Source organism: Nelumbo nucifera, chromosome 1 (assembly GCF_055504915.1).
Source record: "Nelumbo nucifera cultivar China Antique chromosome 1, China Antique-T2T, whole genome shotgun sequence".
NCBI lineage: Eukaryota > Viridiplantae > Streptophyta > Magnoliopsida > Proteales > Nelumbonaceae > Nelumbo > Nelumbo nucifera.
In genome coordinates, this window is record NC_142649.1 from 206,355,286 (window position 1) to 206,367,533 (window position 12,248).

General features: G+C 39.1%; 1 protein-coding gene across 2 annotated transcripts in view; it reads left to right on the plus strand.

Annotated features, from left to right (window-relative positions):
- Positions 1 to 12,248, plus strand: part of EMB2411 (DNA replication helicase) — a 31,296-nt gene that overhangs the window by 10,509 nt on the left and 8,539 nt on the right. For both annotated transcript variants that reach the window (XM_010277022.3, XM_088895938.1), the window contains 7 exons: positions 3,481 to 3,615; positions 3,712 to 3,966; positions 4,305 to 4,379; positions 4,625 to 4,746; positions 4,818 to 4,890; positions 5,020 to 5,124; positions 5,215 to 5,382. In XM_010277022.3, the coding sequence (XP_010275324.1) occupies positions 3,481 to 3,615; positions 3,712 to 3,966; positions 4,305 to 4,379; positions 4,625 to 4,746; positions 4,818 to 4,890; positions 5,020 to 5,124; positions 5,215 to 5,382 (933 nt within the window). The remainder of the gene's footprint in view (positions 1 to 3,480; positions 3,616 to 3,711; positions 3,967 to 4,304; positions 4,380 to 4,624; positions 4,747 to 4,817; positions 4,891 to 5,019; positions 5,125 to 5,214; positions 5,383 to 12,248) is intronic.

Here is a 12,248-nt window from a genome sequence, read left to right on the forward strand (position 1 = left end):
AAGGCCAGTGTGTAGAAGGGTGTGGGTAGAAGGTTTGGATTGGCCAGATGTAGGGGTGGAGAACAGGAGAAGGTTGGAGAGAAGCTTTAGTTTAGAAGAGATCAAGGAGGCTGTATTTTTTATGGATAGAACAAAAGCCCTAGGGCCGGATGGGTTCACAATGGCTTTTTATCAGGACTGTTGGGACATTTTGAAAGATGATCTTTTGAAGGTTTTTGAGGAGTTTTACAGGAGAGGAATTGTCAATCCGGGTGTGAACTCCACATTTATAGCCTTAATTCCTAAAAAGAAAGATGCTTCCCACCCGAAGGATTTTAGGCCAATTAGCTTGGTTAATAGCTTGTATAAGATCATTGCAAAAGTGTTGTCTTTGAGGCTGAAGAAGGTTTTGCCAGATATCATTGCACACTACTAAGGAGCTTTTGTGAATGGAAGACAAATTACTGATCAGATTTTAATTGCTAATGAGAGTGTGGAGAACTTTAAGAGGGATAAGAAGAAGGGAGTGGTTTGTAAGTTGGACTTGGAAAAAGGCTTATGACTTGGTGGACTGGGAATTTTTGAGGAAAGTTTTGACTAAATTTGGGTTCTGGGCTAGATGGTGTAAGTGGATCATGGGTTGTGTCCAAAATTGTCATTACTTAGTGCTAGTGAATGGGACAGTGGTAGACTTCTTTCTAGCCAGTAGGGGTATAAGACAAGGAGACCCCCTTTCTCCTTTCTTGTTCATTCTAATTGTGGAGGTTTTGGGGAAATTGATTCACAGAGCAGATTCTAGGGGGCTCATTAGAGGCTGGAGAGTTGGGAGTGTGGAAACCTTTCTTACTCACTTGCAGTTTGCTGACGACACGATTTTGTTTTCTGAAGGAGGTAATGCGAGCTTTATTAGGAATTTGAAGTCAGTGATACAACTATTTGAGCAAATATCCAACTTGAAAGTTAACCTTGGGAAAAGTTGTATTGTGGGGGTGAATTTGGAGGAGGGAGAGATCAGGGAGAATGCTGAAGTGTTGGGGTGTGAAGTTTCGGGATGGCCTTTGAACTACTTAGGGTTGCCTTTAGGGGATAATCTCATGAGAGAGAGCTTTTGGAACCCGGTGGTGGAAAGGTTCGAAAAAAGACTGGTGTCATGGAAAAAGAACTACCTCTCTCTTGTTGGGAGAATTACTCTTATTAAGGCCACGCTTGCTAATTTACCTATCTTTTTCCTGTCGGTGTTTAAAATCCCAGTGAAGGTTGCTAATAGATTGGATAAGTTAATGAGAGATTTCCTGTGGGAACCGGGAGAGGTAAAGAGGGATCATAGAGTGAGCTGGGAGATATTTTGTAGGAGTAAGACTTGTGGTGGTTTGGGGCTTGGGAATATTAGGAGAAGGAATATGACTCTGTTGGGAAACTGGTTGTGGAGATTCCCCTTGGAGAAGGAGAAGCTTTGGGCTAGAATAGTGGCAAGTATTCATGGGCTGGAGCATAATGGATGGGACGCTGGAATCAAAGCTAGGACCACAAGCAATTCTCCTTGGAAAGCCATTCATGCCCTGCTACCAGTTTTCTCCCCCAATATCAGGTATGATTTGAATTCCGGTAACTCCATAAAATTTTGGGAACAAACCTTGGTGGGGAGTGCCCCTCTAAAGGATCAGTTTCCTTCTTTGTTTGCTCTTTCTGATTTGAAAAATGAGCCAATCTCGTCTTTTACCACCCCGTCTTCTTCCATTTCTGGGATTGGGTGGAACTTGGGTCTAAGAAGGGATTTGAGGGACTCAGACTTTGACACTATTTTGAGCCTTATTGCAATTCTTGATAACGTTGTCTTAGACCCCACTAGGGCGGATTCTAGAATTTGGACTCCTTCTCCCAATGGCATTTTTTCTTGTGCTTCTTTCTTCAAAGTCTTAAGTCAGTCCACCAGTCCTACCTTCCTTCCTTTTCCTGTTGATGAGGTTTGGTGCAGAGCAATACCTCCTAGGGTTGGTAGTTTTTGTTGGGAAGCCTATCTGGAAAGAATCAACACTGGTGATTTACTCCAAAAGAAGAGGCCCAATACTTGTTTGTCACCTCAGTGGTGTGTTCTTTGTAAAGCGGATGGGGAGACTGGTTTTTACCTACTGGTGTCTTGCCATTTTGTGAGATTAATTTGGGAATGAGCTTTGTCCCTTTTTGGTTGCAGTTGGAACCCCCCATCAGACTTGCAAGGCCTTTTTTCCCCTTCTTTTTTCAGGTGGCGGATAAAAAGGGGAAGGACAATGTGGAGAGGACTAAGGGCTGCAGTGTGTTGGACACTTTGGGAAGAAAGAAACTCCAGGATATTCTTAGAAGCTCAGAGAGGAGCAGCAGATCTGAGGGCTATCATTCAAATTAGGGCGGTACAGTGGCTGAAATCTTTGGAGCTTTTCACAGATTACACTGTGGATGACTTATTGAGGAAGTGGGGTGAAATTGCAAGTTGCACACAAACTAAGTCAGTAATTTGTGTGGCTTGGACCCCTCTACCTAGTGGTTTCGTGAAACTAAACTTTGATGGGTGTAGCAGGGGAAATCCGAGACAATCAGGGATTGGGGGTGTTTTTAGGGATGAAAATGGGGTCATTTCTGCCATGTTCTCAGGCCCAATTGGAGTGGGTGACTCCCTTAGAGCTGAGATCTTTGCAGTTATGGAAGGAGTCCAAAAAGCTGAGGAGTTGGACATCAGGAAACTCTTAATTGAAGGGGATTTAGAGGTGGTGATAGGGTGGCTGCTTAAAGATCACAATGGTTTATGGAAGTACAATAATGAGAGGAGGAAATTCAAGTGGCTGGTGCGGGAGATGGAAGTTAAAATACGTTGGGTTAAAAGATCGGCTAATTCCCTAGCTGACGGTTTAGCTAAACAAGGGGCAGAAAGGGACTCATTTTTTTGGGCCAAGCTGTAACTGTAGTGTGTTTTCTTTCTTTCTTTCTTTTCTTTTTCTTTTTTTTTTCCTTTTCTTGAGGTTCTTTGTTGCTCTTGGAAGATAAGCGTGTTTGTCTTCTTTTTGTAAATCTTCTATTGATGAATTAATGAAAGTGTTATTGATAAAAAAAAATAAAAAAAAAATAAATTTTAGCATATTAACACTAATCTAAGCAGAAATTAAGCCTCTCAATCTATTAAATGCTATTAATAGATACAATCTGCATGTTGCCTGTTTTTATCTTGTAACCAAAAGGGAAAAAGCAAAACAGTAATTTAAGCATGGTATGATCAATTCTCATATTTCCTTTAACTGTTTATTTGGATTTCATGATTTTTCAATTATATTTGTACTGAACAAACTTTTAATTTATCTTTTATTTATATTATTGATACCACCTTTGCACTGTTTGGATGCTTTAGGTTCATATCCTTTTACTTTTTGTTTAATTTGTACCAAGTCCGGCATGACATTTTAGATTTTTAGGTAGATGTAAGAGTACTGGAAATTGTGCTTGAAATAAATCCATGTTGTATCAATGCCTCAGGCACATGGTGGGAACAGGGAGAGTAGTGGACTGGGTGATTTGTTTGATTCACATGTTGAGCACTTAACCAGCATCCACTTTGATTTCCTTAGGCAATGGGAACGGTTAATTGACTTGGAAGCTAAAGTGACACAGGTAAAATTTTGCAAATTTCAGTCACAATAATTCACAGTGAAGTGCCACATATTTGATTTTTAATTCATCGAAATCCTTTTTTTTCCTCTATTTCAGGTTGCAAAGAACAAAATCTGGCAGTCACATAGCCTAAAGAGTGAAAATTCTGCCAATGGCCTTTCTTCAGTTATCCTTGATGCTTCAAATAAACTCTCCCAAAATGAGTATCCTAAGGATGGCCGGTACATTTATCGTTTTGTTCGTCAAGATTTGCCTCATCATAATATAGAAACACATGATGTAGACACAAATGAAGCTGGCTCTTCTCCAATGAGCAATCTGGATTGCACACTTAGAAGTGGGGATTATGTGGTATAGCCATATAGATTATATGCTCATGTTTTAACGTTAAAGTAAAATTGCATGTGTATATTGCTTATGAATTCCATATTGGTGTGACTGTGATGCACCTACATGAGAAAAAAAACTGAGTCGAACTTTGTTATGAAAATTTTGGTGCACTCAAGTGTTCTTTAAAATCCATAATATCACTGGCATGTAAATGATTACTCGTGTCTTTAACATGCTTAATTCTTAGTTGTATACAAATTTGAGTGTTCATGCATGATACTCACATGCCTATAGTCGAAAAAGAAGCTTCCTTTGGTAGGTTCTATTTCTTAATATTGTTTTCCCCCTTTTGTGTCTAGGTTCTCAGCACAGAGTCTGGGCATGTAGCCATTGCAAATGGAGTCATAACAGATATTAGTCGTGTCCATGTTTCTGTAAGAATCTTCTTATCCATTCTTTCTTTCTTTTCTTTCTTTTCCTTTTGTTTTTGTTTCTATTGTGCTGCCTTTGTTGTCATACCTACTTTTTTTGATAAGCTTGACAACTAGCTTACCAGTGGTTCACTTCATAAGAATGCTCTGAGCAAGGAATTCCTCTTAATTTCATGAGATCATCTCTCAACTAGCTTAACAGTTCCTTGATTCTTTCTTTTTTGTTTTTGTCCCTGAACAAATGCTAGGTTTCCTTTTCCAGACGCTTAAGGCTTCCAGGGAGCAATCGTGCTTCAGATATAGGTGATCTCCTTCAGACGGTTTGGCGTATTGATAAGGATGAAGTTATTACCTCCTATGCAATAATGAGGTAGTTAACTCTACCCCCCCCCCCCAATTATCTACATACTAAAACACAGCATCCTTTTTTTTCACATGTAGATTCAACCTCATACAACTGTTTTCCCAAAGTGCACAAGGTTCTCACCTAAGGAAGATGATTGTTGATCTTGAGGTGAATATATTGCCACATCTAGATTCTAGATTTCTAGAGTTCTGGGTAGTTGCTACACCTGTATTTCTGAAGTTTAGCATGTGGGGATGATAAGCACTGCTTAATAGTTTTTTAGCTTATCCCTTTCAGGCACCCAGGTTTGATAGTGGAGGTATATTCAGTCAGGATCCTGCAATATCTTATGTACGGTCGGAGAAAAGTTTAAACAATGATCAGCGAAGAGCCATCCAAAAGGTTAACTGTCACTCCACCTGGCATTGGAAAAAAGGAAAAGAGCTAACCAGGTTTTTTTGTGCCACTTACCATATACTTTTATACCTGCAGATACTTACAGCAAAGGATTATGCTCTTATTCTTGGAATGCCTGGAACAGGCAAGACATCCACTATGGTGCATGCTGTGAAGGCATTGCTAATGAGAGGTGCATCTATTTTGCTGACGTCATATACAAACTCAGCTGTTGATAATTTGCTTATCAAATTGAAAGCTCAGGTTATCTCTATTCCATTTGCATCTTGCAACAACTTTAGCATGTTAGGGGATCTTCAGCAATCATATTAGTAGTACATTTCAGAAAATAGCAAAAGAAATCAAATTACTCTTACAAAAATGGATTCAATTTTTGTTAACTTCAAAGAATTCAGGTGGTCATTAATCAGCATTAAACAAACAAGGATATGCTGATCAATGCAAAATTGGAGGTTGATCTATGCATGTTATTCTCCATCAATTACCTTCATTTGAAAATGATAAGTCCATAATACGGAGATTTGAGATATTGTTGGAATGCCATATCCATGGAAGCATGGTGAATACCTTAAAATATAGGTTGAGCCATAGTTGTCAAGGCGTAGGCAATTCTAGGACTATGGGGTGCCTAGTCGCCTAGGTAATAAGAATTTTCTAAAACACAAAAGTAAATTGCCCCACACTTGATTGGTTCATCTCCAACTAGCTATCATCCTTGGAGATGAACAACTCGAACTGTACACTACAACAGCTTGTTATAGTAGGACCTACCATAGAATATCACCCTAACCACCTTCCTGGACTTGGAGTACGAAAATACTCTAGAAATTTCTCTTACAAAACGGAACAACTCATAATGAATAGTCGAGACCACAAATCGTGAAGAAAAATCAATCATAAAAATTCAAATAAAAGCCTTTCTTATTGTTTGCCAATGCAAAAGGAACATTGGGGCTGATATGTTATACTTGTTAAATTACTGTAATTCCTTAATGGATTAGCAAAAAAATTGTAAGCACTTTAATTCTCTTAAAACAATAAAGTTCTACAAAATTATTTTTGAGTACAAAGGATCTAATAGATATTGACGTTTCAATTCTAAATAATGAATGGGCCCAAAGGAAAGCAACACAAGAATACTAATTAGGTAGAGCACAACTAGTCTAGATGGTCATTACTTGAAACAACTAATTGGCATGGTATTAGAGGTGCAACTTGGATTGGGTTGTATTGGGTTGAGATCAACCAAAGCCCAATCCAAGGCAAGGGTACCTCAAACCTAACCCCTTCTAGTGATCCTCAACTCAATGAGCCAACCCAAGCTCTATTTGACCTTAGACTGTGTAACCCTCACCCAAGTGCATGCTATGTAACCTGAGTGTCAAAACCTGGTTGGTTGGGTGAAGTTAGCCTTATAAGTGCATGGCATGTCCAAATTTCATTTTTATTTTTGTAAAATGATTTTTTAAGGTCTAATTAAAACTAAACTTACATAAGATCATACTATTTACTTTGTAGAGAACACTGATGTGGTCCCCACTATGTTCGTATGGCACAATTGTTTTAGTTAGTTATGGCAATGTATTAGTTGGTAGTTATTTCAATTTTTTATTATTAGTTTTCTTTATTCTTTTTGCCATGTAAGCAATAAGGGCAATTCGGCCCTTTTATTCTTCTCATTTTCAAATTACTATTTGTTTCTTTTTAAACCAAGATAGATTGTAGTCTTGATCGACTACTTGGTATCAGAGTCGACCTAGGAGTTCTTATGCTAGTCTAATTAGGCCGACTACATGAGAACTTCCTAGGTTTGGAAGCTTTTCAATAGAGAAGGTGGATCGGCTGATTCTTGGAGGTTACTGGCAGTAAGCGGCTGTTACTAAGGAAATTGTAGAAGCTTGGGAGAGTTTCAATGATTAGGAAGAATCAGAAGAAGCTTCAGACCCTCAAGATTAGGGTTTTGCATCAGCTAGAAGGTGGCAGCCAGGAATTTTTCATAAAGTAAGCCTTTTTCCTTGAGATCGACTTTAGAAAAGATCATCTTGGTTTATTTTGAGAGGTGCGGCTGGAAAATCTTTGCCTTTTTCAATTGTGTTTTTAGGGTTTTGAGAGAAAGCCCTAAAATTCAGAACTGTTGTTGGTTTCAGATCAGAATTTGAATTTGTTTCATTCAGAACTATGTTTTTTTGTTCTCTGGAAGACCTAGGTCGGCTGTTATCAGTTGTTTGGGTGTTGTTTCTCTTATTACAGTAGTTAACAAAGGGTTTTTTATTAATTCTTGATCAAGAATGGAGTTTAAGAATCAAGGGGAAGGTGTTTTTGGGGCTAGTAGTTCAGGTAACATGTTTGAAAATACCATTCAGATTACAACCGTAAAGTTTGATGGATCAAACTACTTAGAATGGGCTCAATCGGCCATGATGGCCATTGGGGGTAGAGAAAACTTGAACTACTTGTTGGGAGATGTGAAGGAACCACCTAAGGAAGATCAAACTTATACCAAATGGGTTCAGGAGAACTATTTGGTTATGACATGGTTGTGCAACTCTATGCAGCCACATATCAGCAGAAACTATTTGTGGGCAAAAACAGTTAAGGAAATCTAGTATGTCATGAAAGAGACCTATTCCCAACCCCTTAATGTTGCCAAGGCCTATGAGCTGAAATGTGAGGTTAACAACCTTAAGCAAGGAGAGAAACCAGTCTCGGTTTACTTCTCTACTTTGAAATCTTTGTGGCATGAAATTGACTACTTAGAAACACTTAAGTGGGAAAGTCGGAAGGATTCACAGACTCATAGAAAGTAGGTTAAAACTAATAGGGTTTTTGAGTTCCTAACTGGTCTAAATCCTAAATATGATATTGTGAGACAACAACTACTGACAAGAGACAGTGTGACCTTATCACAAGCCTACTCAATGCATACTGAAGGGACTAGGAGAAAGGTTATGATGCAATATCAGCCCTTCCAATCAGCCTTGGTAGCAGTTAAACCTAAGTTCGGGGGTGATACGGAGAGGGATATAAAGAAGGAAGACAAGTGGGATCTGGTATGTGCATTGCGAGAAAACTAAGCAGACACTTCTTGGAAGCTGCATCATCATCTAGTTCTAGCAAAATTCGGGAACAAAAGGGGTAATGCTAATAGGGCTGTGAATATTGATTGTGCAACCTCATCGGGCATAAAAGCCACATCTCTAGACACCCTAACTATTGTCTGGGCTGCCCTGACTCAGTTGGAAAAGGAAGTTGGCAATTCAGCTCAATCATCTCAGCCGCCATCAGCTTTTGCTCATTCAGGTACTCGGGCCTTAGCTTATCATGCTTCAGCTCCAGGTAACATTGAACATTGTTGGGTAATAGACTCATGTGCATTTGACCATATGACTGGCTTGCCATCATTGTTTATTACCTATCACTTATCATTTGGCAGAGATAAAGTGTCAATTGCTAATGGTTCCCTTGTTCCCATTTCTAGCAAGGGAGACATCAAGTTGTCTAATACCATTTCCTTATCTTCAGTTTTGCATGTTCTTAAACTTAGTACTAACTTGCTTTCAGTCAGTAGCATTACAAAACACCAGAATTGTTCAGTAACCTTTTTTCTTGATCGATGTGTTTTTCAGGACTTGGAGACAAGAAAGGTGATTGGGACTGGTTGTGAGACGAATGAGATTTATCTGCTTTGAGAGAGTTCTCATTGGGAAGATAGTGAAGATAGGAAGTCTTTTGTTTCTCAGTCTGTTAGTCAGGTTATGCTTTGGCATAATCAGTTGGGTCATTTATCTTTTCGGTCTTTGAAGAGTTTGTTTCCTAATTTATTTGAGTCTGTTCAGATGCCCAGTTTGAGATGTGAGAGTTGTGAGTTTGCAAAGCATTGTAGAGCATCTTAATCATTGAGTAATAAAAGAAGTAGTAATCCTTTTGATATTGTGCATATCGATGTTTGGGGACCTTATCATATCACTGCTATGGGGGGATACAAATATTTCTTGTTGTTTGTTGATGACTACACCCGTTTTTCTTGGGTTTACCTTATGTGTTCTTGAGATGAGGTTCCTGCTTTGACCTAGATCTTTCATCAAATGATTTTAACCCAATTTGGGGTCAAAATCAAAATCTTCAGATTGAATAATGTAAAGGAATACTTTCCCAACCCATTAGCCTCTTATTTGCTTAATCATGGGATCATCCACTAGAGTACTTGCCCTCATACACCACAGCAGAATGGGGTTGTTGAAAGAAAGAATAGGCACATATTGGTGGTGGCTAGAAGCATCATATTAACTCCAATGTGCCTTTTCGTTTCTGGGGAGATGCTATTCTTACAGTAGTGTATCTCATCAATCGAGTTCCTTTACGGATCTTTGATATGAAACCTCCATTTACCCTTCTATGTTCTGATAGGGAATTGTTTACTGTTCCCCTTAAAACCTTTGGTTGTATTTGCTTTGTTTAGATTCTTGGTCCTCATCGTTCTAAATTTGATCCTAAGGCCTCCAAATGTATTTTTCTCGGTTATGCACAAGCTCAAAAAGGATATTGTTGCTATGAACCTACTTCTGAGAGGAGATTTGTCTCTATTGGATGCTACCTTCTTTGAGGATGTACCCTATTATCCTAGGGTTTCTCCTCAGGGGGAGAGTAGTGAGTGTGGGGTTAACTCATCAGAAGTTCCTTTACTTATTCCATTGAGTGATGGGGGATGTAATGGGGAGGGTTGTTAGAGGTGCCGGGATTTGAGAGTTTATCACAGGTAGTGGAGGCAAGTTGATTTCGGTCATCAACAGTCCAGGCCAGCCCTAGTTCCTTCTGTGGATCCAGATCCAGGTAAGAGAGTCCCTTTATCAAATCCAGATTCCACTGAGATACATTTCACCATTGAGCTCTTACCTCCATTGGATGACCTTGACCTCCCCATTGCAATCCCTAAAGACAAACGGCGTTGCACCACATTCACAGCTCACTGCATTTCCTAGTTCTTGTCCTATGATCACTTGTCTTCTTCTTACAGGTCCTTTCTTGCATCCATTACCGATATTCCTATCCACAGAATAGTGTGGGAAGCCTTGTCAGTTCTTGAGTGGAAAGATGCAGTGAAGGTTGAAATGGATGCTTTTCTGAGAAATAATACTTGGGAGCTAGTTGATCAGCCTAAAGGGAAGAAACCAATTGAATGTAGATGGGTGTTTACTATGAAACATAATGCTGATGGTTCCATTGAAAGGTATAAGGCCCGATTAGTTGCAAAGGGATTTACTCAAACTTATGGTATAGACTACTTGGAGACTTTTGCTCCAGTAGCAAAGATGACCACTATTAGAGTTTTATTATCCTTTGCAACTAGTTATTCTTGGCCCTTATTCCAAATGGATGTTAAAAATGTCTTTCTCAATGGAGACTTGCAGGAAGAAGTCTACATGCAATTGCCTCTTGGATTTTATGATGAAGAAACAGGAAAGAATGTTTGCCGGTTGAATAAAGCCTTGTATGGGCCGAAACAGTCCCCCAGAGCTTGGTTTGATAGATTTAGATAAGCCCTTGGAAAATTTGGTTATGTGCAGGCCCAGTCAGACCATACATTGTTCATTAAGAGAGTGGATTATTCTTTGACCTTGCTTGTTGTATATGCGGATGATATTGTAGTGATAGGGAATGATAACAGTGAGATTGAGTCTCTTAAACAACTCCATCAAGAGTTTGAGGTAAAAGATCTGGGAGAGTTGGGTCTAAACATAGGATTTTTGTTTCTCAAAGAAAGTATGTTCTTGACCTATTGGAAGAAATCGGAAAATTAGGTGTTAAGCCTGCAGACACACCTATTGAACAGAATCACAAGATCAATGCAGAGGGTGGAGGGCCTCTTGACGGTAAAGCTATGCTCCAACGTTTGGTTGGAAAACTCCTCTATCTTTGTCTCACACGACTAGGCATCAGTTATGTAGTCAGTATATGCACTCTCCTAGAACCATTCACTTGCAGTTGAGAGGATATTAGCATATTTGAAGAGGTGCCCAGGTAGAGGTATACTATTCAAGAATAATGATCACATGAAGATAGAGGTTTACACAGATGCTGATTGGGCTGGGAGTGTTGATGATATAAGGTCTACCTCTGGATATTGTGCTTTTGTAGAGGAGGTAACTTTATCTCTTGGAGGAATAAGAAACAAAGTGTTGTTTCTCGTTCCAGTGCTGAAGCTGAATATAGGTCCATGGCAAATGGTGTGGCTCAAATCCTATGGTTGAAATCACTATTTGAGGAGTTGGGTGTTGCTTATGAGAAGCCCTTAATGCTGTACTATGATAATCAGGCTGCTATTAATATAGCCCATAATCCGTTATAGCATGACAAAACTAAGCATATTGAAGTAGACCGACATTTTAGAGAAAGGATTTCATCTCAAGAAGTGTGTCTTTCGTATATCACCTCCAGCATGTAGCTCGCAGATCTTCTCACCAAAGCTGTTCCAAGGAAGAAGTTAGAGGCAGACCTATGCAAGTCGGGAATGACAAATATCTATTCCCAACTTGAGGGGGAGTGCAGAGAACACTGATGTGGTCCCCACTGTGTTCGTATGGCACAATTATTTTAGTTAGTTATGATAGTGTATTAGTTGGTAGTTATTTCAGTTTTTTATCATTAGTTTTCTTTTATTCTTTTTGCTATGTAAGCAATATGGGCAATTCAGCCCTTTTACAGTTGGTTAAGCATATATATAAATCATAAGAGTGGATCGGCAGATTTTATGACCCTCTCTCTCTCTCTCCTTCTCTGAATTTCTCTTCGTGTACTTCTCTTCTTCTCTTCTTCTCTTCTTCTCCTCTTCAAATTACTATTTGTTTCTTTTTAAACCAAGACAGATTGTAGTCTTGATCGACTACTTACTTCAAGCAAAAATTTTGTTCCATTAATTTCACTCTAAAATTTCAATTATAATTACTCTTTTTGTAGACTAATCATGACTTCATGAGAGCTCCAATCTCCCTTTACAAACTCCAATTCCAACTAGGAAGCTGATCCAGAACAAATTCTGCCAACTTCAAAACTAAGGCAACCCAATGGTTAATGTATAGGGAGTAGAGACATTTAAATAAGGACTCTAACTC